Raw genomic sequence first — 24898 nt, 5'->3', positions numbered from 1 at the left:
CGCTGTCCGAGCTGCCCTGGAGTGGGACCACCCGCCCGCGCTGTCCGAGCTGCCCTGGAGTGGGACCACCCGCCCGCGCTGTCCGAGGAGCTGCTCCGCTGGGCAGCACCGGGTTGATGGCTTCTCCACCTGTGGAAGTACATCAGGTCTTTGGGTTGTCCCCTCCTCTGGCTCCTCTCCCTGCTCCCTCACTGTCCCCTCTAGCCTTCTCCTTCCCTACCAGTGCCCAGGTGCCTCCTGCGCCAGGTCACCGGTGATGGTCCCTGAATTGGGTGGTCAGGATTCTGGAGCACCAGCTCCCCCACAGTTGGAGCGCCTCAGCTTGGTTTGCTTTAGAATCCATGCCTGTGTTTTCCCCCACATATGCCCAGAGTCCTTTAACACAAGCAGTATATTTATATGTACAACTTGACCTCTAACTTCTACGGTGAAGCCCGTGTCGGAAGGAGAATGGAACCAGTTTCCTGCATGTTAAGAGGAGGTGAAATCATTGTATCCCCTTTCCCTACTCTGTGGAAAATCTGCTTCTTATCCCCAAATTGGAAGGAGATCCTTTATACTCGGCAAATAGTGTCCGGGGAGTTGGAATTGTACAGATTTTTTTTTTTAAGAGCAGACTGCAAGTCTATTTGCTGTAGGTTAGTTCATTCTAATCCTAGACCAAATCTCCTCAACAGGGTTAATTGTATAAAAATTTCATGCAAGCGCTTTTCATTTTTATCATAATAAAAATCTGCTCTAAAATGAAGGACATAGGCATACATTCACTTGTTCCGAAAGGTGTTTGGAGATTTTAAGTGCGTGCTGCCTGACTTTGCCTTCCAGTTGAATATTCGCACATCTCATCCGATCTTAACAGAAAATAGAAATTCTGTATTCACGGAGAGAGGGACGTGCTTTTAAGCCAGTCGTGGATTTAGGATAATGAAGTTTATTCCATTTAGGAAAACTGTGAGAGGGGTGCTTAAAAGCCCTGCAGAACGTGTAATTGATGTTCCTTTATCCACTTCTCACTTTCATACATCCGAGGACAACTTCACATTCCCTGCCAGTGCCCAGCCCTCAAGAAGAGAAGGAAGAAAGGCACCCTCCGGTCAAGTCAGCTTACGAGCGATTTTTAGCTTTTTTTCGAAGGACAGTGACGCATGATTTCGTTTCCAAATATTTCTAACGATTTTCTGCTCAAGTGTAAGATAATGGAGCAAAGAGTTTATAGGAATGGCAAAGAGCGGGGTGGGGGATGGGGAAGGCGTTTTTGATGAACGGTTTGCTGCTCACGGAGGGTAACAGCATTTCTGCTGACTCCTCAGGCCGAGGTTTTCTTTTATTTATTTTTCTTCCTTGTCTTCAATTTTTTCTTTTCTTTTCTCTTCTTTCTTCTCTTTCCTTTTTTCTTTCTTTCTTTCTTTTTAAGAAAAATCTGATCTGGGCGACTTTGTCTGTCTCCCAATATTGAAAGCTCCGGACTTCACGTTTTGTTTTTGTTCAAAGAAAGCGTTCCCCTCCTTTTGCAGGACTGCCCGTTTCATCGTAAGCACGACGAAGGGGTTCAGCACTCTTTAGTATAAAGAAACCGGGCACCTCTCGAAGCGTATATATTTGGGTAAAGCCCACCCCAGTCCCATTCTTTTTCTGGGGTCCCGGGACTTTGGGATCCTCCCATCTGACGGCTAGAACCTTGCACTTACTAAGAGCATATATTTTACATTAAAGAGGATAACAGGAGAGTCTCGAAATGCAGGCATTCTACCAAGCCTGTCTCCTTTCTTTTCCTCGCTCGCTTCCCCTTCCTGTCCCCTGCTCCCCGACCCGGCCCCCTTTCCCACTGCGCCCGCCGCTCTTGAACTTGTTTCTGGAGGAGCGGAAGGCGCGGGCTCCCAACCTTCACGCGGCCCCAGGTAAGGATCAAGGCGCTTGCGGGCAGCGGCGGATCCCCACCTGCTGCGGCGGCCACAGGGCGTCAGAGCGGGGGTCGGGGGGAGGCGGGGGCCGCGCCGGGCCGGGAGACCCTCCGGGGAGTGGGCGAGGCGCGCCGAGCGAGTGGAGGGCTGTGGCCACCAGCCCGAGACTCCTTCACGGACGACGACGCAGGCAGTTTAGAAGGCGGCAGGACGGGGGGAGGGGAGACACGAAAAACGGGGTGCACTGGAGGCCAAGGTCACGGTCCGGCTGCCCCAGGCCCCAGTGCTGGGGCCGAGGCGCTCCGGCGTGCCCTGTGCTTAGAACACCTCCCCGCCCCCCAGCCAAGAGCTTGACTGCCCCTGGGTCCAAGCTCCGCAGCCTGTGCTATGTTTGCCCACCTGACCCCCGCCGGGCTCCTGGAGGCCGAGGTCAGGGTCTCAGGCCTGGGTGGAGGCCCCTCCTCCCCAGCGCCCGCAGGCTGGGCTCGGACCCAGCCCGCTCCGGGAGTCCCAGTCCTGGCTCGAGCCAGTCAGTGGTGGCGGTGGAGAGGCCGGGACCGGAGGGTGGGCAGTCAGCGGAGGCCGGCACTTCCGAGGGGAGACAGTTCCAGAAGGATTTCTGGGGCCCCGCAGGCTGGCCCGGGCGCACGAGGGTCCTGCAGGGGAGACGCAGGGCTGTCTGCAACCTGGAAGGGGCGCGCCGAGGTAAACTTCAGCAGCCGCTGGTCAGCTGCGCGCACCCCAGCTCGCAGCAGCGCCCACTCCCACCTCCACGGGGCCGTCCACCCCCTCCCGCGCCGGGGCCCTCTCCCCTCCACTTTTCTCCCGCGTGGGCCCTGCTTGGTCTTGTCACCTTGCTCTGGGAAGTAGTAAACCGCAGAGGGAAGGTGGGGGAGCCTTTTCCTCCAGTAGCCCCCCTCCCCAGGCGCAGTCCTTAGAGGTGGGAAGGTCCCAGGGCCCAGCCTCCGCAGGGGCGTCCCTCTGAGCCCAAGGCAGGGGTGCCCCGCAGAAGAGGGCCTCTCCAATGAGGACTGATCCAGAGGGGAGAAAGGCACGGGAAGGGTTAATTGTGGGCCGGGAGACCAGAGCTGGCGGTTGGGCCTCAGTCCCCCACCTCTGGAGCAAACCTCAGAGGCTTCCACCCAGGACCCCTCCTGGGTCTGGGCTTCACCGCCTACAGCCGGGCGGGAGGCGAGACTCTCCAGCGGGGCTCTGCCCTGGCTGCCTTCTCTGAAGTCCAGAAGCAGGCACGGAAGGAGCTGGCCCCTTTTAAAAAGACCCAACCTTCGGAATGATGTAAATTTAAAGGAAAGAGGGGGGTGGTGGGGGCAGTCCCAAAACAGAATGTGAGCATCTTGGTATTGAATCCCAAATGAAAAAGCAGCAAAAATCATTTTTCCCACTTTTCATTATCACGTTATCATGGATGGCTGTGGAATTCTGCAGTGTGTTCTTGAGGCTGCGTGGTGTGCTAACTTCTGAAAGCAGCTTGACGTGCCCCAGAGAAATGGTTTCCTGCTTGCTGCTTTCTACAGTATGCCGGGAGCTTTCAGTATTGTCGATATAGGGGGCATAATCATAAGGGAGCATTTATAAGTACAAAGTGTTGTCTATAACATGGTGGGAATGGGTCCTTGCACAGGGTAGTTTTGGTTTATTAAGTTAAATTAAAAGTGAATTATTTTGAAATGACCGACTTCCCAGCTTCCCTGTGCCACCAGACAGCATCGTCTTTTCATTTCATTACAGGTGGAAATGACATTTTTAGGGTCCTCCATTATGTGTCTAAGCCACCTCCTGACATTTTTAAGTAGACGGCTTTTTTTTTCTTAGGATATTTTTGTTATGAGGTTTACCGAGATGAAAAAAAGGCTGGTAAAAATACCGACCTCGCAATTAAATGGACTCTGGATACCAAAGTGAAAATAATCATCTGGTATTAATCAAGTTATGTCTCTGCTTCTTGTTGAGGAAAAATATAGTGACGATTTGCTTTTCTTTTCATCTGAAAAGAACTGTAAGATGTCGAATGTTCCATAAAACTCCCTACCCTTATGAGACAATTTTTGTTCAATTAATCAAAATGCATATTTTCATTCTGGACATAGTTACATCAGAAAGAAAATTTGCTGTGGCCACTCTAACCGTGTTTTAAACAACCCCACGGTAACGCATAACAGCCGATGACCTTGCACACTGCGTCAATCTTCAATAATATCATTCTCATTACTGTTATTATCCGAAGTGTTAAATTGTTGCCAGAATCAATGCAAGTCTACTTCTTTGAATATATTTTATCTCACTGTTGTTTTTTAACATCTTTGTTAAGAGGCCAATTAATTTCCGACTCATAGCTCCAGTGAAGTTTACATATAAGAGGGCTTCCTGACGTTATTATTATTTTTTTTAATGCTGTATTTCACCTTTGAAAGAAAGGGAGGGAAGTATATAGCATGTGACATAAACAACTTGGGGCTTCAGGGGCTATGGAGTGATCCCCTGCCCTGATTTAAAAAATCAAATATACCAAAACTCAGAATGCAAATACTTATTTAATTTCTCTTTTTCAACTGAGTATCAGGACGGATTTTATTTTTTATTTTTATTTTTTTCTGGAATCCTACTAGGATAGATAGCTTAGCCACCCGTCCACAGTCACTGGAATCAGAGGAATTTTTTCTAAGTGGACTATCAAGGCCTTGATGAGGAGAATATCTTAATGTGTCTGTTTGTTTGTTTTCTTCTAGATTTGTCGGTGTCAATGCATCTGACATCAACTATTCCGCGGGCCGATATGACCCTTCAGTCAAGACCCCCTTTGATGTAGGTTTTGAAGGTGTGGGAGAGGTGGTAGCCTTAGGCCTGTCAGCCAGTGCCAGCTACGCCGTTGGCCAAGCGGTGGCTTACATGGCCCCGGGCTCCTTCGCTGAGTACACAGTGGTGCCTGCCCGGGCTGCAGCTCCCGTGGCCTCCGCGCAGCCTGAGTATGTGTCCCTGCCAGTCAGTGCTACCACTGCGTACATCAGCCTGAACGAGCTCGGAGGGCTGTCGGAAGGGACAAAAGTTTTGGTGACGGCAGCAGCTGGGGGGACAGGCCAGTTCGCAGTGCAGCTTGCAAAGAAGGCCAAGTGCCATGTAATTGGCACCTGCTCTTCCGATAAAAAATCCGCTTTTCTGAAATCCATTGGCTGCGATCGTCCCATCAACTATAAGACGGAGCCTGTGAGCACTGTCTTGAAGCAGGAATACCCCAAAGGTGTGGATGTGGTCTACGAATCCGTCGGGGGCGCCATGTTCGACTTGGCCCTGGATGCCTTGGCTGTCAAGGGGCGTCTGATAGTCATTGGCTTCATCTCTGGCTACCAGACTCCTACCGGCCTTTCTCCTGTGAAAGCAGGGACATTACCAGCCAAACTGCTGAAGAAATCTGCCAGTGTCCGCGGCTTCTTCTTGAACCATTCCCTTTCTAAGTATCAAGCAGCCATGGACCACTTGCTTAAGATGCACGCGGCTGGAGACCTGGTCTGCGAGGTGGACCTTGGAGATCGGTCTGCAGAAGGCAGGTTTATTGGCCTGGAGTCTGTATTCCGGGCTGTTGATTATATGTACATGGGAAAAAACACTGGAAAAATTGTAGTTGAATTACCTCGCTCTGTCAACAGTAAGCTCTAAAAACAGAACAATGACATAAATCCGAGGAGAAAGAAAATGGGCACTTTACTCTTCAGAATTATTCAAATCAAGTTATTTGTAGATGGCTAATGGGTATGATATTTCTTAAACAAAAGTCAGGAGTTAATGAATAAGTTTCTCTTTATTTCTTTTCTCTCTCCCTCTCTCTTTTTTTTTTTTTTTTTTTTTTGCCCCTCCCTTGAAAAATAATGCTAATAAAAACTTCTCTTGATGGCTCAGAGGTAAAACCGTAATACTCAATTCTTTGGTCATGGACCATCTCATTCCAGATTTTATTGTTCCAGAGAATTAAATTAATTCCTGATGCAAGATCTGATCAAATCAGTATGTCTTCAGCTTGATGAGATTTTAAAATCAGTCTTGAAAATAGTCCACAATTTCTTTACTTTGGGAAAGTTTGGTCTTAGGCTAATGAGCAGTTAATAAATGAGAGAGAGAACAGAAGGGCTGCCATATATTTTCAGAGTCCATATTCCCAGGAAATGGCCCTCCTGCCTTTTCTACAAATTACCAACTATCTAAATAGAAATTGAGAGGAATTCTCCCAAAACCTTGATTTTGTTAGGCTATTAGAAAAATGACTATTTGAACACAGACCTATTTTTTTAAAAGTGTCTATTATTTAATGCTTTTTGCACGATTATCCCAGTGAGGCCTTTGTGGAACCCAAAGTTTGTCTCTGCCCTTAAGAAGCAAATTAGTATTGAAAACCGATAAGACAAAAACAGGCTTTAGGAAGGGATACTACAGAGATGGGAGTGCTTTAAAAACTTCGGACCTGCCCCCGGAATGGAGCGGTTGTGCTGCGCCCACATCCACGGGGAGGGTCTGCCTAACAAAGGGGAGGCAGTCTTTAGGCATACAGCCAGAGATTAATAACAGCATCCCTCGTCTGCCTGAAGCAGGCTCTAGCAGACAGCGCTGTGCAGAGGAGGGCCTGACGCAATCTAAAATAACAAGACATTCGCTTCATGTTTCAGACTTTCGGACACAGTGTGTTTTCTCTCTGCTCTTGGAAACAAGCTAGCGCATGTGGCACAGAACACTGTCCCCGTGTCCCCATTTTACTTCCCCGCGCGTTCTGTGGGAATGAGTGGCTCCTCGTCTCTACTGCCCACTGCCCGGGGTCACATGTGAGAGGCACGTCTGGAGCCCCATCTGGGGAATCGCGGGCAGCCCACCCGCCCGCCTCCTCACCTTCAGCTCGCAGGGCAGGCTGCGGCTTCCAGCACGTTTGAAATCCCACCGCGCCTCTCTGGTGGGAGGCAGAGCCCACCCGATTATTTTTCAAAGCCCTGGGTTTCAGCGTCCCTAACCTGCTCCATAATAGGAACGCAATTAAAGATGCTCCAGGAAACTTGGTGACCGTATTTAATGTTTCTCTCCTCCCATCTTGAGGGGCAAGGAAATCCCACCACTGAAGAGCGGTTAGTATCTGTTTTACAAGATTTACTCATTTTCAGGTGCCTGACGTAGCTCCTAGCATGCATGCACAACAATACAATTTATATGGTAAATGGGACCGAATAATGGCTTCACTGAATGTTATGGCTGCGCTGAAGGGAGATGTCACGGTAAATAGCCGCCAAATTATGGATCGTGCCGCAGTGTCACAACTGCACTGAAGACAGATAGCACTGGGGGCGATCGCCACTGGGACGTCTGTGAGTTATGAAGAAGGCGGGCGGCCTGATGCGGGGCTCTTTGTGTCCTCGTTAGGGCAGGGGTGCCGGTGCGGGGTGCGAGAGGAGTGGCCCAGCGTGGCGCTGGGGGTCATCTGTCCCTTTCTGACCCAGCAGCTCCGGCCACAAGAAGGAGACTTTTCTGCCCGCTTTCAGCAGCATCTGCACACACGGGTCGGGACAGGTTCTGGGAATGCTCAGTGCCCAGGAAGTGACCGGCCATGGGCAGACGCTGCGATCCACCCAAGCCGTCCACGGAGATGATGCGACTTCACGGGGTATCTGTTGCTTCCCACGCAGAGAGATGTGCGGGGTCTGAACCGGCCGCCCCTCTCCCCCCACGGAGGCTCCAGGAGCAAGGACCCCGCCAGCTGAACTGCTGCTTCCAAACTGCAGTGCGTCCCGGTTTCTTTCATTTTAATGGGAGGGTAATAAAGATGAAAGACCAGCATTTGAGCTGATGGATCCCTTAAGCTACAGAATAGAAATTTATGATGTTTTGAAGGAATAGACGAAATTCAGCGATGTAAAAAAAAAAAATTTCAAACACCGAAGTCTAAAATAAAATATAATCTGAAAACCTCATGCTCACTTTCCCCAAACTCAGGAACTACAGTGCATGCTGTTTTCATTTATTCTTAGAAAACAAGCATGAAGGATTCCGCCCATTCAGATAATGCCAAAAATATGTTTAAACTTTTTTTTTTCTTATTCTTCTGAAAAATGATTTGTAAATTGAGGGTCATAGTTCAGTATCAGTTTCATCTGCTGGGATTATCGTTCAGGACGAGCCTGTAATGGGAGGTGAAATGGTGCGACACGCTCACACCCCTTCCTGAACTGCATTACATAGCACAGAACGTACATCCGTAATTCAGGGCAATTGTCAGTCTTTGTGTTAGAGACAGGGCTGGGGCTGAGCGATGCTGGGGGATGAGTTATTTCTCGGTTCTCAGGGTGGCCTTCTCTGCACCTCAGCCTTGAGGTCTCTGGCTGGGCAGAGGGAGGGGTTTGACTTTGAGAAGCCATGCCTTGCCATTCCGTTGTGACTTCTAAAAGAACAAGTGCTATATTCCTTCACATTTGCATGCAAACAAACAAACAAAAAAATGCCAACAGTGTCTTTTCGGGTTTCTTTGACGATGAATCCTGCTAGTAAATGTGGTCAGCATTTAAAAAAAATTTTTTTTTCAGGGAATAGTTCACAAAGAAATGACATGGAAGTTTTGCTTGATATGCTCTATACATTGTTATTATATGATCTCATCTGAATACAGTTTCTCCAGAGTAGGATAGAGCCTCTGTAAATGGTCATTAGTATTACATTCAGTATTTATCTAATGAAAGTGCAGTGACAAGTAGCTGCTGCTTATTAAAATGAAAATCCTGCGTTATGTACTTAAGGAACATTCTGGCTAATGAGGGTGTAATGTCCTCAGTACAACACAGACCTTCTTTTTGCGTTCCCCACCACAAGACGCTGGAAACTTGACAAATGATATCATTTAAGACACATGCCTGCCGTAGGGACCTGCTTTTTGGCTTCCTGTTTCTGGCTTTTATTTGGGTAACATTTCTAATGACCACCCGACTTGTAACGGGTAATGTTTTAACCCCTTCATAGAGTTCCCAATTAGCATGAATTTACTACATTCAGGGTTTCCTTTAAAATGGGGCAGGGGGGGGTTAGTACTGAAAATATTTTTCTTGATCACTTTACCACATGTACATATGGGACAAATACCACATTTTAGATTTATATAAAAACAGATGAGCAATATGCAACTTTCAGGAAATAAAAAAAACACACACAACAGAAAAAAAAACAAACTCAATCAGTTGTGGATGAGAATTTCCTAGGGGCTACAATTTGCGTTTTATGAATGTAACCCAGACGTGAGGCCCCCGATTGGACGGACTCCTAATCACTGTTCCCTAGCCTTCCCCTCTCTGCTTTTATTACATATCATTTGTTATTTATAGTACTTATTTAGAGACATGAAACTTATCTATGCAAACATTATTCGTTAGTTTGGGGCTTGGGGATTTGTTGGGGTTTTTTTTTGAAAGTTCGATTTTCTGTAACTAATGTTTTAGTTAGGGCCCAGAGTTAAATATTTAGGATGATATTTCAGAAGTCAGAGAGGATTTTAAACTTCAAATTCTGTTGCTTCCTAGACCTTTAGCATTGTTATTTCAACTTATAAAGAGAGGAATGTTCAATGGGAGAACCTTATTGCTGTGACCCTGAGCAAAGTATGCAACGTTGCCAAGAGAGGAAGAAAAAAAAAAAAAGACAAAACACTATCCAAAATACGTAAGGAATATTTTTACCAACAAGTAATTCTTGCTAGTAGAGAGTTGATACTCAGCAAAAGTCAGATAAGGTGTGTGCATGAGGTTTCTATGTGACTCCTTCACTGGGTCTGGGTGTCGCTGGGCTGTGACGGTAAGACTGAGCGCTCTTCTGTCCCCAGAGCAGGGTTTCTGCCAGCATGGAGCTCCCCCCCAGGGCTGGCTCGGCTTCTCCAGGGGCGCAGACACTCCCGGGCAGCGTGTCTTGGATCCCTCACGTGGGAGGGTAAGTACTGCATGGAGTACAGTTTGGGGGAGCCAGTGTGTGCCTCATAGGTCCTGAGCAGCTCTGAGCCAAAAGCACAGAGATTCCAACAGCCCCCCAAAGTAAGAGTTTCCCTTGAAGGGCACTATCTGACAGTGCCTTTCTGCCAACATGAAATTAAAATAATAATTAAAACACACCCTGCTGACTGGCGGTAGTACCAGTACGAGCGACGGATTGCTGCTTAGAGCTCAGGAAAGGGTTCCATACGATCTCATCAGCCACTGCCCTGCCTTGCCCTCTGCACCAGAGGGCCACACTCTCTCTTAGAATGACTTGCACGGATGATGTCTTTGTCAGTGGGGATGTAGGACCGTGTTCAGGGATGCGAGGGCGTCCTGCAGAAGTCTGCCTCGCCGTCTGCCTGCCCCTGGGAGGTCGGTCGGCACACACTTAGAGCTGGAAGGATCCCGGGACACTCTCTGTCCCCCCCAGAAGGAGAAGACCCCGTGGTCTTTTAAATGGTAAAATTTGGGATTTAAGCGACCATCTACTCCTACCCATTGTATAAATTAAGAAACCAAAGCACAGGAAGGATAGGTGCCTCGTCTAGGGTCGTAGAGTTCACTGGCCTCAGGAGTGAAGCCAGAACACAGGCAGGCAGCCGCCCAGGGCCTCAGACAGTCTTGGGCTTAGCTCCTTCGTGCTTTGCCAGCGTCCCTCAGTACATGGCTGGTTAGAAGTATTGCAGAATCACAGCTGCCCTTTGTTGCAAATCTTTTTGTGGGTGAGATGACGACCAACCCACGAAGACTATCACGGTTCAGACCACGGAAGTGTGTTCACTCAGGACCCCCTTTAATCGAGCACAAGTCACAGTTCCAGATCATTTGATTCCGTGTCATCTAAATATCACACCAGCTTCTGGGGGAAAAAGTACTCAGTGGAATTAATGGCTGAATGCTCACAATTTCATTTTAATGCTACAAGGAAGGTCTCTGTCCTATCAATGCATTCTTGGATGTCCAATCATGAAAATCAAATAAAGAAAATCTTTATTATGTGTTGAGTGTTTTTTTTTTCTTTTCCCTAGAGTCATTTCGCCTGCTTGTAGTATTGCCTAGAGAAAGCTGGTGTTTGACCATCATAATTTTGGTACCAGCGAAACATCTAGAATCTCAATGTGCCGTTCCACCTGAAATCGAATCTGAACCCAGCAGACTCAGGGCTGTCGTGGCCGGACACGTGTGCCAGCAGCGGGAAGAACCTCAAGGGGTGGGGGATGGGGAGAGACACTGGTGGGTTCCACGTGTGCTCACGCGTGGCCGGAATCTTTGCCGAGAGACAAGCCCTTCAAAGCCACAGGACATGGAACATTCATGCCTCTCTACATCAGCCCTGCCTTCCTTGAACTCATGCCTAACAAGCGCAAACGTTCAACTTTACCCGAACAAATCCTTTCCCGATAGAAATAGCTTCCTTTAGCACTGAACAAAACACTTCTTGGGAACAGCAACAATGTCAAAGCCCAATCCCATTTCGTAGAAAGCCTCAGTTCCCACCAGGGGGCTGGAAGCAACAGTGGCCCCTCTCTGTGTTGTTGGAATTTACATTTGGAAATTGAATTGTCTCCTTGAGGGTCTTTCCTCAAAGTACCTTTTGGAGAATTTCTTACATGTAGGTACAGCAGGGTACCTGGAAGGAGACAGAGCTGAGCCAGGACCAGTGTCCCCCCCAGCTGGAAAATAGGCTCATTCTCTAGGCAGTAAATAAACTGTCATTCCTGAGGAATATTCATCGTTCCAACTTGTACGTGCACTTTGCGTGCCATCTTGAAACGTGCTTCCAGACTTGACCAGCTGAAAACAAGGTCACTATCTTCCCCCCTTTTATCATTAGATAAGCAAAGAGGGATAGAGGAGTGACTCCCATTTCAGAGATGGGAAGAGTCAAGTGCCCAGAAATGATCTGCTTTTGATCATTCAGCCACTGGCTGGACAGAGCCTGGGGCCCTTGGATAGAGTTCTCAGACCGAGGCTGTTTTATTCCCGCTAGGAAGTGTTGCTTGTCCAAGTTCACCTTGCACACACATCACCTGTTGTGAGGCAGGTCCAGACGGCGCAGATCTAGGGCGGGGCCTGACCGCCTGCGTTTCCCAGGGGACGCCGAGGCTGCTGCTCCTGGGAACACACTTCCAGGAGGAAGGCACTTGGGTCACACTGCTTTTGAAGAGATGCGCCTCTTGTGAAATGCTGCGTTAGAAGGCATTTCTGAGCGACCCAGAGGCTACCTGGGTGAGAATTACAAAGACGAGAACACGAGAGAACTATGAAATGGTCTCCTTTTATCGTCACGGCTCCAACTTCTTCACATGAGCTGTTCTTTCTGAAACTCCACTGCGACACCCACCGCCCGGCTGCTCTTTACAGCGATCTGTGATGACTGTGTCCAGGCAGGTCTGAAGGCTGCAGAAAGGTAATGCCAGTGTCCTGGGGCCACTTAACAAAAGGGGACCACAGAGGCTCTACGTTTTCACTGCCTTTCAAACAGAAGCAGACCTCAAAGGGACCTCACCTCTTCTCCATTCCCTCTGGCTTCCACAGCCAAGCACTTTGTCGCACCATTGTCCTTCCTTCCCCGGGGTCCCCAGTTAAGCAGCGGTGCTTTTACGGGAGTGCTAAGGGCAAACGCCCTGTGTGGGTCTGTCCCCATCCAGCATGGGGACATCACGAACACTCTATTTTACAATTCTCCCAAGGAAAGCGAGAGCACCCAATTCCTAATGACTTTCGGATCAGGTCACTCGGAACAGGCACCGTGGCACCACGTGTAGCCTTTCTGTAAAGACTGGCCCGTGGAATTTACAGCAATTGAAAAGGCCGTGGCCTTCCTTGGGGAAAAGTTACAATCCACATGAGCGTTTCTTAACACGCCAGCGTAGCAATCAGAGGAAGAGCTGTCTAGCTGGGAAAAGGGTAAGAAAACTTCTCGGAATGAGAACAGAAGCTCACTGAGTTGCAGCCACCATCTAGGCTGGGAGCAGACAGGTAGCCCCAGGAGGCAAGAGAGCCACGTTCCAGCGCCCAGCTCTGGTGCATGACCCTATGGGATGGAGCAAGACCCTGGGTGGCCCAAGGGAGTGTGCGGCCCTGCACACCCGCCCCCCCACTCCCCATGTGGGGCTTTGATTGACCAAAGTAGTCATGGCCAAGCTATGACCCCCACAACAGGGGCCTCGGAGTTGAGGCCACTGGGTGAAACAAGAGCTTCGCAACCCCACTTGCAATCCCCCAGAATTGGGTGCAATTCGGGGGATCAAGATGGGAGGCAGGCACCCAGTGAACCTCCAAAAATTCCCGGGGAGGTCAGTGAGGGCAGGAGCCCAGTGCGGGCAAGGGGAAGTAGATGGCTCTCGGGTTGGCTGGGGGGCCGAGAGCTAGCACCTCTTCCGTATGTCAGCTTCTCGGGGTCTCTGTAGGTCCCCAAATGCAAATCAGAGAAATGCCAGAGACTCCAGGCTTCCAGGTGGGACCTTTTCCTTGATCAACGAGCTTAAAAAAGATGGGGCTCTCAGTTAATAAAGGGGCTGGCGGGTGATAACAGAGGCGGCTTGCCGCTTGCCTGCCTTAAGTGGCTTATTTATTTTCACGACTTTCCCAGTCCTGTCGAGGCAAAGACAGTTACTCTCACCTGTGGGCTCCATTAGCGCTCTGCTCATACTTCATTTCTAGCACTTTCCACGGTGCCCGGGAATGTATCTATTTGCATGTCTGTCTCCCTGGAGACGGTGAACTCCATGAAGGTAGCGCCTGCCTCCTGGCACTCCTGGGCTAAACAGACTACCTACTGATAAATATCAGATCAATGTATACTTTGTATACTTTGCACTTTTATTTCAAAATTGAACCAACAGAACCTGGTCCAGTTTCTCCCGAGTGTCTGCTCCTGCAGGACTCCAACAGGCACCAGCCCAGGATGTTTCCTTCAGTTGCAATATGAGCCCTTAAGACAATTGCCACGTGTGTTCTACTTAATCCCACGTCCCTGTAACTCCTCCGCCCAGGGCTGCTCACCTGCAAAATCAGGTGACCTGATCAGAGCTCCTGGGAGCTCTAACAAGGGATGGTGCTGAGTCTGTGCTGCCCACCTGTTGGTGCAACACAGAAATGTTCCCAACTTTGAATGTTCTCTTGGTGTGAGCCCCGTGTGCTAATTTAGTGCTCTCCAAAATAAATTCCCCAAACACTGGACTTCCCCGAAACTGTAAATGGCTCTTCTGATCCCCCTGGGGATGTGTCAGAGAAATCAAACTGAATAAGGTCCCAGGACGTGCCCGGCACATAGGAGGCGGTCTCAGTACGGGAGGGAGGGAATGAATAAAGGAATGAACGAAGGAATACCAGACCTTGGGAAATAAGGACAACTGTTTAAAGATAAACTAAAAAGATCTTCATTCTTCAGGGAAGGGTTTTTTTTAGGATTCTGATCCTGTGCTTGTCTCACATGTGAGAGGACCCCGTTCCAGAAGGGTGAAGGGTCCATCTGGAGACCTGGCCATGCGAGGCAGCTGGTGGGCATGCGTCCACAGACCTGAGTCCAACGCCTCCTCTCCCACCGACTCCCGCCGCAACTCTGGGAAGATCTCTCACCTACAGGAGCCTCAGCCTCCTTCCTTGTTTCATTTGTCCCCCATCAGAGGGGACAACACTGACCCGTGGACACAGTCAGATGAAGCCCGGAGAGCACTGGTCACAGTGTCCCAGGCACTCATAATCCCAGTTCCTCTCCTCTTTGCTTTTGGAGCAAGAGAGGCACAGAGCGGGCTCTGGAAACAGTATGGTCAGGAGGCACCCCGGGGAGGCCAAACCTGCTCCCCACACCCCAGGACCACTGGTTGCAGCCCTTAAGGCCTTGAAAGGCTTGCAGTTGGAAAACCGAGGGGAAATTCCACAAAGTGGATAGCAAGGTCTTGAAGTTCATTTTCCCTACAATCTCTCCCCCAAGAGTAGAAGAAGCTACATTTCCTTTTAGTGGAATAAAACTAGCCTATGACAGGTCCACAATATATTACTTTTAAAATCTTTATTATGTTCATATTAAATATTTATTATATTTTATAGTTATTACATTAAAAGCTGCTAGGATGCTTTGGGGTACAAGTATCAGAAAGGCCAACTAAAACTGGCTTAAACAAAAAGGAGGCTCATGTAACCAGAAAGATCAGAGGTAGGTCAGGCTTCAGGTACAGTTTGATCAAGGATCCAACTCCATTTGTTTGGGATCCTTTTCTCAGACTGCTTCCTCAAAAGGCTGCCTATGGGGCACCTGGGTGGATCAGTCAGTTAAGCACCTGCCTCCCACTCAGGTCATGATCCCTGGGTCTTGGGATTGAACCCTATGTGGGGCTCCCTAATCAGCTTCTCTCTCTCTTCCTCTGCCCCACCCCTTGCCCATGCTCTCCCATGCATGCTCTCTCTCTTAAAAAAAGTAATTAAATTAAAACAAACAAACAAACAAAAGGCTGCCTACAGAAACAGGCTCTGCTTCCATTCCATATACCCCCCAACTCACTGACAACAGCCTCCACTTTTGTTGGAAGGGGACAAGTGAATCCGTAAGTGTGTAAGAGGAATGTACTTCCCTCTGGGGAGTGGGCCGATCCCACCCAAACAACAAGAGCTCTTCAGAAATGGGCACGGGCAGGCTGAACACTGGGCAAGTGGCTGTCCACCACCCTATGGGACAAAGACATGGCCAAAGCCCCCTGTGGGTGAGATGTGCCCCTATGAATCCTGCAAGATCCTTGAAGCCTGGACCATGGAAGCCAGGAATTTAATGACAGCTGGTGTGGGGCCTGTCTGGGGGCCTTCCTCTCCATTCCTGTGGCCACTGGTCACCATCGTCCTGCCTGAGTGGACCTCCCACAGGATGGGTGGCTTAAGGCTAGGAAGCCCAGCACCTCCCGGGTGGGGCTGAAGGAATCCCCTCCTTCCGCATCTCGGGCCTCATGGGGACGAATGCTCACCTCCACACCCCCAAGCCCTGAACTCCACAGAGGCACTGAACTCCTAGGTCTACAGGACTAGCTGGTCCTTACAGGAGGCACCCAAATTCTGCCTTCATCTTCACACAGTCTTTTCTTCATGGGCACTTCGGCGTCCAGATTTCCCTCTTACAGGGACACAGTCACATTACCCCACCCTCGCTCCTCATCAGCTCATCTGATCAGCTGCAAAGGCCCTGTTGTGAATGAGGTCTGTTCACAGGTACTGGGGATGAGGATGTCAGCATCTTCTGGGGGACACGACTCGACCTACAGCATGGGGTGATGCCAGAGTGTGTATCTGGGTGTGCATGTGCCTGAAGGAGACGGGAGACTGGGAACCATGAGGTCCATGTGCTGGCATCATGCACTGGGGCCATGTGGATACCCCCTGGCTCTGGGAGACCTTTGGGGGTGTGCTCCCTAGACCGGGACAGATGAAGCCGCGACACAGCCCATCCTTTACTGACCTCGGCTGTCTTCCTGCCTTCTTGCTCACCTTTCTGTCCCCTTAAAGTACTCCCTTCTGTCCCAGCCCTTGTCCCCACCCCTCACTGTGTAGCCTCAGGCTGCTTGGGAGTCTACAGGCTCTGGGGGGCTTCGTGGGACACCCCGGGATGCTCATCGTCCCTGCTCAGGACCCCCCTCCTTCCTTCTGCGGAAGAGGTGTTATTTTCATATTATTATTATCTCACAAACAACTCAGGAAAGTTGACACAGTAACATCGCACAGGGCCCATTCCTGCTCACCTCCGAAGAAGCGGGTGGTTAGGGTCCAGGGAGGTCAGTGGTTAGGTTGCCAGGGGGCAGGGACGGCGGCTTGACTCGGCCTCCGCCACCTCTGTCCTGAGTTCAGTCCGGGCTCCCTGTGGGTGGCGGGGATGGAAGCTCCGAGTGGCGGCGAGAAGCCCTGTCCTGTGCCCACCCTCGGCTCCCCTCACAGAGCAAACCACCCCCACTGGGATGGGGTCTCTGGGCGGCCGGCTCCCACTGGCAGGGACCCTCCCAGCACCCCCACTTCCGAGCCAGCCCAGGGAGCAGTGGCACCCTAGAGACATTTTCACGAGAACTCTCAGCTCCCCACTCAACCAGCTGCATCTCAACCTCCAAGCGTCTGTCCATTCTAGAACATAGAGGTTGCCTTCAAGTCCCAAGACGAACTTGCAAGTAATCACTTTTCCAGACCGAATGAAGGGCTGCCCAGAGGGCATCAGAACTCGCCCCTCTTTGGTGGAATGACTAACGGCTTGTGTTTTAGCCGTTTTGGAGAATGACCACATTTGTGTCTCATACTATTTCCTTGACGATGAGGAGTGTTCCCCTGCACAGAATTTACATGCTCTCCCTTTATCAGCATCCTACCCACTCCCACTGTCTGCTTGTGCCTTTTCCCCCACAGGGTGAAAGAGCTCTCCTTATTTTTGTCACAGTCTAAACTCCTCCCTCACTTTGTTGGGGAGACACTGAGGCCCAGAGGAGCACAGCAGCATGCCCGAGGCCACACAGCTCTGCAGCTGGCAGAGACTGGACCCAGCCTCTGGACCCAGACTTCCTGCCACCCCGCCCCCAGCACACGCCTGCTGGGCACGAAGCACTGGCACATGATTTCTTTGAGGTGATTTAAAACATCCTCTTCCAGAGCTTTTTACTCTAAGGTAATTAACCCATTCTGTTAATGGCAGGAAGTCTGTGCTAATATTTGGTGGGAAAATCTCTCGTTTAAATGCTCAGCACTGTGAAATCACCCTGTGCCACATTTTAGAAGCCAGTTGAGTTTCGTTTAAATATCCCTTTCAGTTGTTGACTCTAGAAGAGTCTGTAAGGAAATGAGATGAGAGACAGAACAGCACTAGACTCACTCAGCTCCAGATGTGGCCACCGACCAGGGACCACCTCCCCCGGGAATGGAATGGGGGACACCCTAAATGGGAACCAAACAGCCAGAAGCAAGCGGGCCATGGGAGCCACAAGGAAACACTGTGCCCACAGCCCATGAAGATATCCCCTCTCTGCTGCCCAGAGATCTCCCCACAGACAAGCCAGTGAGAAGCACAGAGTCTCTGAAGCCTGGGGAGCCTGCTACCCCCTGCCCAGCCTGGCTGGCCGGAGCAGGGCGTGACCATGCCTGGGAGGAAAGCGTGGTTTCCTCCTGGTGGCTTTCCCCTCCTCATTCTGTGCACCAAAGATCCCCAGTGTTGGGAGGGAGAAAGAGGACGTCAGAGAACGTGGCTGGGAGAGGGACCCCGTGGGGGCTCCGAGGCGTAAATGCGGCCCCGGCCCAGGTTGGGGGCAGGCTGGTGTGGGATCCGTGCCTGCGGGACGGATCTGGCTCTCAGCACAGAGCCAGAGAGCTCTGATGCTGGGGTTGCATCGGGATGGGAGGCAAGAGAGGAGGGATGTTACCTGGCGTGGAGGAGAGCGACCTCCTGAGCACGGGGAGCCTGGCATGCAGCCCTACCTCCCTATTCTTGTCCAAAAGGAGCCCAAGCTCAGAGCTGACGAAGAGAGCAGCATTCGCAACCACGGGCAGGAGGGACTTCTCTCAGGCGTCCTGGACGGGAGGGTGTGTGTGCAGATTTCAGGGGCAGACCCCAGGCCCCGGTACCCAGTTCCTTGGCCTTGTCCAAGCCCCTGGGGGGTGGGGGCGGCGATCACTGATGGTGGCAATGTTGCGGTCACGCTCTGTGGTGGGGGTGCTGGCGCTTGCACGAGGGCCCCTCCCCTACCACCCACTCTGCTGACCCTCCCCCACTCCGTGCACCTGCGATCCTGGTCCAGACCCGGGTCTGTGAGAAGCCTGCGTTGCTGGCCAGCACTTCCGGAGGCGTGGACAGCCTGCTCGTTCTCCGCCTGGTGTCCTTAGGTGTTCGGTTACGACTGGACGAGAGAGCCCTGGGTAGGAACACATACTCCTTCGAGTGAGGACTTTGCACGGACATGGTCTCTGAACACGGGGTGTGCTAGCAGGCGTGGGCACCGTGAGCAGGGGAGGAGGAGGAGGGCCCGGATCCCTGGCCGCTGACAGCCCGCTCCCCTGCACGGGGCTGAGCAAGTGGGCCCCCGAGAGGACACGGCGGGCGGGCACGTTGTCATTCCGGCTCGCGTGAGGCAGCAACCTTAATTGCTCCTGTTCTTTCAAGATGACTCTCCACCAACAATCTCATTATCACACACACATGTTTATTCACATTTCCAGGGCCCTTTGTGCAGCTTCGGCCGCAGTCACGGCAGAGAGACCATGACGTTAACCAACGGCACTGCTGCTTCTCTTCCTCCCTCCCCCGCAGTGGCCGGGAGGCCATGGAGCGGGGACCTGAGCAGCCGCGTGGCTGGTTGGGCCGGGAGGCCGGGCCCCAAGTCCCACTCCACGGTGGGCTTGCGCAGGAAGGGGCGTCCCATCAGGACCCCTGCGGTGAGGCCCACCGGAGAAGCCCGTCCATGGGCCCGGGCCCCACTCGCCCACTGCAGGTGTTGGAAGCTCTGCTCTCCAGCGCTAAGAGGTAGGAGGCAGGAGGGCCGCCCCAGCCTTCCTGCTGGAAGGACCTCCCTCTCCATGGTGGTGGCAGGGGTTGGGTGGGCAGGTGCACAGAGTGGTGGGGCGGAGAAGGGGAGCGAAGGAGCATTCAGGCAGGCACTGCTGTGCTCTAGGCTGGATGCCGAGTGCTGTATTTCACCGAATCCCAGGAACCGTGAGCTCGAGACCAGCACTGGCTGGTGGAAACACAATGAGAGCCACAAAGGCAAAACGTACCCAGCCACATTCACAGGGTGAACTTATTTTTCCTAATGTTTTATTTAGCCTTGTAGATGCAGAACAGTATCATTGCAACTCATAATCAACATAAAAATTATTGACATATTTTATTTTTTTCCCGACTCCATTTGAATAAGCCCCATTTCAAGGGCTCATGAGGCTCAAGGTTATCATGTTGGATGGTGGGGTTCTAGATGGTAAGCGCAGGCACCTGTTTTCCTATATCAATAGTAAATATCTGACATATCTTACTTCTGCTGTGCCGGGCATTAATTTAACTACTTATATAATAATTTCTTTAATCTACACAGCCACCCTGCAAGGTAGGACCACGATACCTGATTTTATAGATAGGGAAGCTGAGGCACAGGGCACTACAGAAACGTACCCGAGGTCACAAGCCTAGTTAGTAACACGGCTGGGTAGAACACGACAGCCAGGCTCAGGACCTGTGCTTAACCCGCAGTACCCAAGGTCTTCCCAGACCTGACACGAACCAGGCGCTCAGTACGTATTTGTAGGACAGTTGACAAAGAGAGACTTAGCTTCCATTTACTGATTCAGCTGAGGCCCAGAGAAGTTAAGTAACTTCCCTACTGGGGGCAGAGTGGACTGTCGCTGGCCAGTTTATGGAGCGGGGGGCGTTGCGCACACGGAGATGAGGAGGAGATTTCTAACTCGCACGACGACGAAAGTCTCAGCAGAAGGTGAGCTCTGTCCATTTCCGCAGGTGCTGGCGCAAAGGTGGGAGCAGAAGATGCGAGGTGGCAAATGAAGGGGGGCCTTGGGGACGAGGGGTCTCAGGGAAGGGTGCTGGCCTCCCGCCGTTAGCGTAGCTGCCCAGCATGGAGCTGCCCCAGCCAGACCTGCAGGCGAAGCCGCTTGGGGGCCTCTAGATTTCCCGCTCCTGCCAGCCCTTCCCCTCCTCTTGTGCTCCAGGATGAACCACAGAGACACCAGCCCTTGGAGAAGGACAGACAGAAACCACTCACTGCACTGGGGACTCCAGTCCATCATCCACAGGAGAGGGAAGCCTCAGGCCCGCTGATGGGACTGTGAGGGGACGCAGCAGGCAGGTTCTCATCTGGTCCCACAGTGGCTGCCCGTTGCTGCTTCCTGGGGCCTGGCGAGGTCTAGGAGGAGCCGCGGTGATTGCCCCAACTCCCAAACACATCTCGGCTGCCCCAGACAGGAGAGCGCCCGGCAAGGGCAGCCTCGCTCTTCCTGCTCTTCCTTCCTTCCTTCAGCCCTCTGCTCTGGAGAAGACGGAAAGCACAAGAAGCTCATTCCCCACTCAGCTCCATGCCATCAGCTATAGGGCTCAACATCGAACACACTTCCCAACCCTAGGATTCAGATATTAATTTGACTATTCTTACACAAAGGAGAAACTGTAGGTACATTTCCTGTTTGTTAAAAAAGTAAAAAGTTGTGTGTAAAATGGCACTTTTTGCTTGCACAGTTCTCCTGGTATATTATTTATTGCAAGGGAAAATTATCGTACTAAGAAAATAGTGTCACTTAAAAATTAGGTGATTCCCAACCAACTGATGACAGTGATTGCTGTAATGTCCTCTTTGATTTAGATAGAGTGATATCGATGTAATTGCCACTGGGAAAAAATTATAATGGCTGTTAATGATAACTAACACATAAATGGCAACGAACAGGAACATGTATTTTATATTGGATTCAGCCCTGGAGCGGCCGTAAGAAACCCAGTGCTTTCAACAATCTGGCACGGTCCCGCCAAGGACCGGCCCCCCTGCTCGCCCATGTCACCGAAGGGGTGGGTGACACGGAGCGTGAAGGCGTCGCCTCAGCCACCAGTGGGATCCATATGGGGGGGTCCTCCAGCCCTCCAGAGGCAGAGACAGGGCAGCACCAAGAGATGCCAGGGGGGTAGAACCCACTTCTGCTGCAGGCCCAGAAATGGCGCCAGGAACGTTCACTTGGAGATCCTTCTGCATATTTGTCCCACTGTGTGCCGTTTGCTGTACTAAGCCCAGGAGCCACAGTCCACAAAACGTGGTCTCTGTTCCATGACTGTAAACCCCAGGGGAGCTAGCACTGGATTGCTTTAGTAGCGTTTGAATTTCCCTCCCGTGTGCCACACAAGACCCGTCCCCAACAGCCAGCCAAGGGGTGCGGTTGTTCACCACGGCGTGGGACAAGGCATGTGGCCTAGTTGTGCTCATTGTCTGCTGTGCGGAGTGCTGTGGGGCCACAGCCCTGGGCACTGTGGGGCATGAGCATGTCCACTGACAGCACAGGTTCATCCCGAAGCAGAGGTGTCATCTGAGCTCTTAAGATGACCAACAGCGGGGGTGACACCATACACGTTTGGCTTGTTAGTGCCCATCCTCTGCTGGAGAAGTGGGAGCATTGAGGAAAGCAGAGAAAGTTTAGTACAGTGAGGGGATGGGAAGGATTCCCGGGCACACGGCAAGGGTCAGGAGCCCAAGTGTTAGTCTAGACTCTGCCCAGCCCCTGGACCTGGGCCAGCTGGTCGGGCTGGACAGTGTCAAAGGAGGGCCGGGGCTGCCCAGGCGGCATCATGGTATGTGTGGGGTCCAACCCTTCTGTGGAGGTTGCGGGGGTTCCCCTATAAGGCCCCGGTCAGGTCCTCACTCTGCAGGTCTGCGGGATCCAGGAGAGGGCCCGGGTGCCAATGGAGCCCCTTGGGAAATCCGGTGCCGAGAATGCTAATGGCAGTTATCACTGAATGCTGGGGCAAGGCACTGTGTTCACTTTTTATTCTCAAATCAAAGAGTTAAGGTGATTGCTAATTTGTGTCCCCTTCCCAGAAGACATAGGTAGGCACAGAGAGGCTGAGCCACTTGCCCACAGTGATACGATAAGTGGTGAAGCCAAGTCCAGGGCTAGCCTGTTGACCCCCGAAGCCACTCGTTAACCCAATATCCCATTCGCATATGGTGCTGATGGGAGGTCATGCTTGAGAACCGTTGGTCTAGATGACCAGCAAGACCCCATCCAAGTCAAAATTCCATGATAATGTGAAGCTCGATGGAAATAGGAGGTGCCAAGATTTCCCGAGACCGGGGTGATAACAGCCTGGAGCACAATAGTTGGCAACCCCGGGCAGGAAGAGGCCACCTGGTCACCCTAGGAAGGAGGCAGGAGGGACTTCCAGTCCTGATGACATAACCGTTGGCACCAACTCTCCCACTGCGAACCCCTGAACAGGTCCTAAAAAGTTAACAAAAATCCTAAAAATTGTGAGAGGCTGATGAAATGGTAAGACAAAAAAAAATTACTAGCCCAAAATCCAAGAGGAAGGGGGCACAGAAGGAGATGGGGCACTGAAACCACTTCGACTGTGAAAAACAATTATGAACAAGGGGTCCTGGAGTTTCAGTCCCCACAGCTTTCAGAGTGCTTGGGACCAAAGCTAAAGCCCGGGGCCATCGAGATGAGAACTGTGGTGCTGGGCATAGAAGAGGAAAAGGAAAAAAGTCCCAGCGCACTGTAACCACAAGCCGATACTTGTCTGGCTTTGTAGTGCAAATTCACATGACCCAGTTAGTCCAAAAAACAAACAAACAAACAAATCCAAAAAGACAAAACCTCACACCCATGAGTTTAATGCATTGTGGATTCCTGTGCCTGGCAGAAGAAAGCATACATTTGCTCTGAAGGAAAGCATCTTCATCTTAAATCTCTAAGAATTCCTACAACGAAAATGGTCAGATCAAAGTTAGATATATCTGATACTAAGGAGAAATCACAATTTCTGGCCATGAGCCAGAAACAACACAAGCAAAAGAACACAGAGATGGACATAAAAGGAATTATAAAACGATGATTATATAAAATGATGACTGATATAAAATCATTATATAAAAGATGATATATAAAAGGATTATAAAATGATGAAGCATACTACATCTAAGAAATGAATTTCAAGAAAAATATTAAAACTACCTTGAATATTTGGAAAAGAATAGCTCTAATTTTAGAAAGTCAAAAAATAAAGTAGAACTGAAAGTAACAATTTGATTAATGGTTTAACTGCTGATTAGATATACCTGAAGAGAGAATTCATGAATTGGAATATAGAGAGGAAATTGTCCAAAATGTATCACAGAGGGTCAAAGAGATGGAAAATATAACCAGTGCTGATTCCAGAAATTTCTCTCAACCACGAACATTCTCTAAGTTTACTTGATCTTATGAAGTGTCAAGGAAAGATTTTCGGTTACAATTCATTCTTTCCCAAAATGGTTCTTAATATTTTTTGACTAATGTTGGGGTTTGCAGCAATCCAGAAGAAGCCAAGAAGAGAAGAGAAGAAGAAGAAGCCCCTAGTCCAAGTGTGTGTGAACCACAGCTGCACATCACAACCAGTCTGCAACATTGTGTCACTGACAGCAAAATGCATCCCCATTCTAGTGACATTAAAGTGGAAACAAAGAATCATTGGCGCTAACTGCATCTTGACTCCAGAATATCAGGCTGTTGTCCTCAGGGGAACCCTTCCCAAGCAAGGCATGGTGTGGGCATCCCAAAGACAGGGGCCTTGTGTGATGGAGTCTGTGCCGGCTTCCTGGAAAATGTCCAAATGTAGGACAGAGACAAGAAAGGCAAAGCAGAGAAGGGGTGAGAGCAAGCTTGGCACACCATGATTCTGGCTGGAGCGGGTGGCCTGGAGTGTTGGAAAAACAGAGGTCTGGAGATCCACGGAGGTGGGTTCAGAACCTGACTGTTATCCAGCACTGACTATTAGACATGAGGTCTGTGAAACGGGGACAGTGCCCACGGGTCATTCTGGGGATGGGGAATCACAGTCAGTTCTCATGATTCAAGAGTGCTCCACTCTAAGAAGTCCCATGAACACTGAGTGAGCAAACACTAAACCACTGCTCCTCGTGGGAAACGCGGGGTTAGGTTCCTGCAAGTCCCTGGTTACAACCTTTGTCAACCAGTCTGCACAGAGCCTTATTTGATGTGTGTCTGCTTAAGAACACCTTCTTGAATGTCTATTTCTGGTTCATTACCACTGATCTCATGGCCAGCAGCAGCATTACTCAGGCTAAATGAAGCTGTTCCAATACATGTATTTTCTCCATAAGGCACAGCACTGTCTTATTTTAAGAAGACCGGATGGAATGTCAGCATGACACTCAGGCATCATTTTGAACTGTGAAGTCATCAACAAAAAGCATGGACATGAAAACAACACGGCATTACGTAGACGGGAAGAAGGACACACGTATGCAGTACGAGAGCCAAAACAAGAAGGCA

At 50.5% G+C, this 24898-nt stretch overlaps 1 protein-coding gene across 1 annotated transcript in view; it reads left to right on the top strand.

Moving 5' to 3' along the window:
* Nucleotides 1-7861, top strand: part of PTGR3 (prostaglandin reductase 3) — a 10336-nt gene extending 2475 nt beyond the window's left edge. Inside the window, exon 2 of the mRNA XM_059409837.1 lies at nucleotides 4649-7861. Within this exon, the coding sequence (XP_059265820.1) occupies nucleotides 4649-5573 (925 nt within the window). The 3' untranslated portion in view covers nucleotides 5574-7861. The remainder of the gene's footprint in view (nucleotides 1-4648) is intronic.
* Nucleotides 7862-24898: the final 17037 nt, after the last annotated feature.

Source organism: Mustela nigripes, chromosome 8 (assembly GCF_022355385.1).
Source record: "Mustela nigripes isolate SB6536 chromosome 8, MUSNIG.SB6536, whole genome shotgun sequence".
Classification (NCBI taxonomy): Eukaryota; Metazoa; Chordata; class Mammalia; order Carnivora; family Mustelidae; genus Mustela; species Mustela nigripes.
This window is presented reverse-complemented; position numbering and strand designations above follow the sequence as displayed.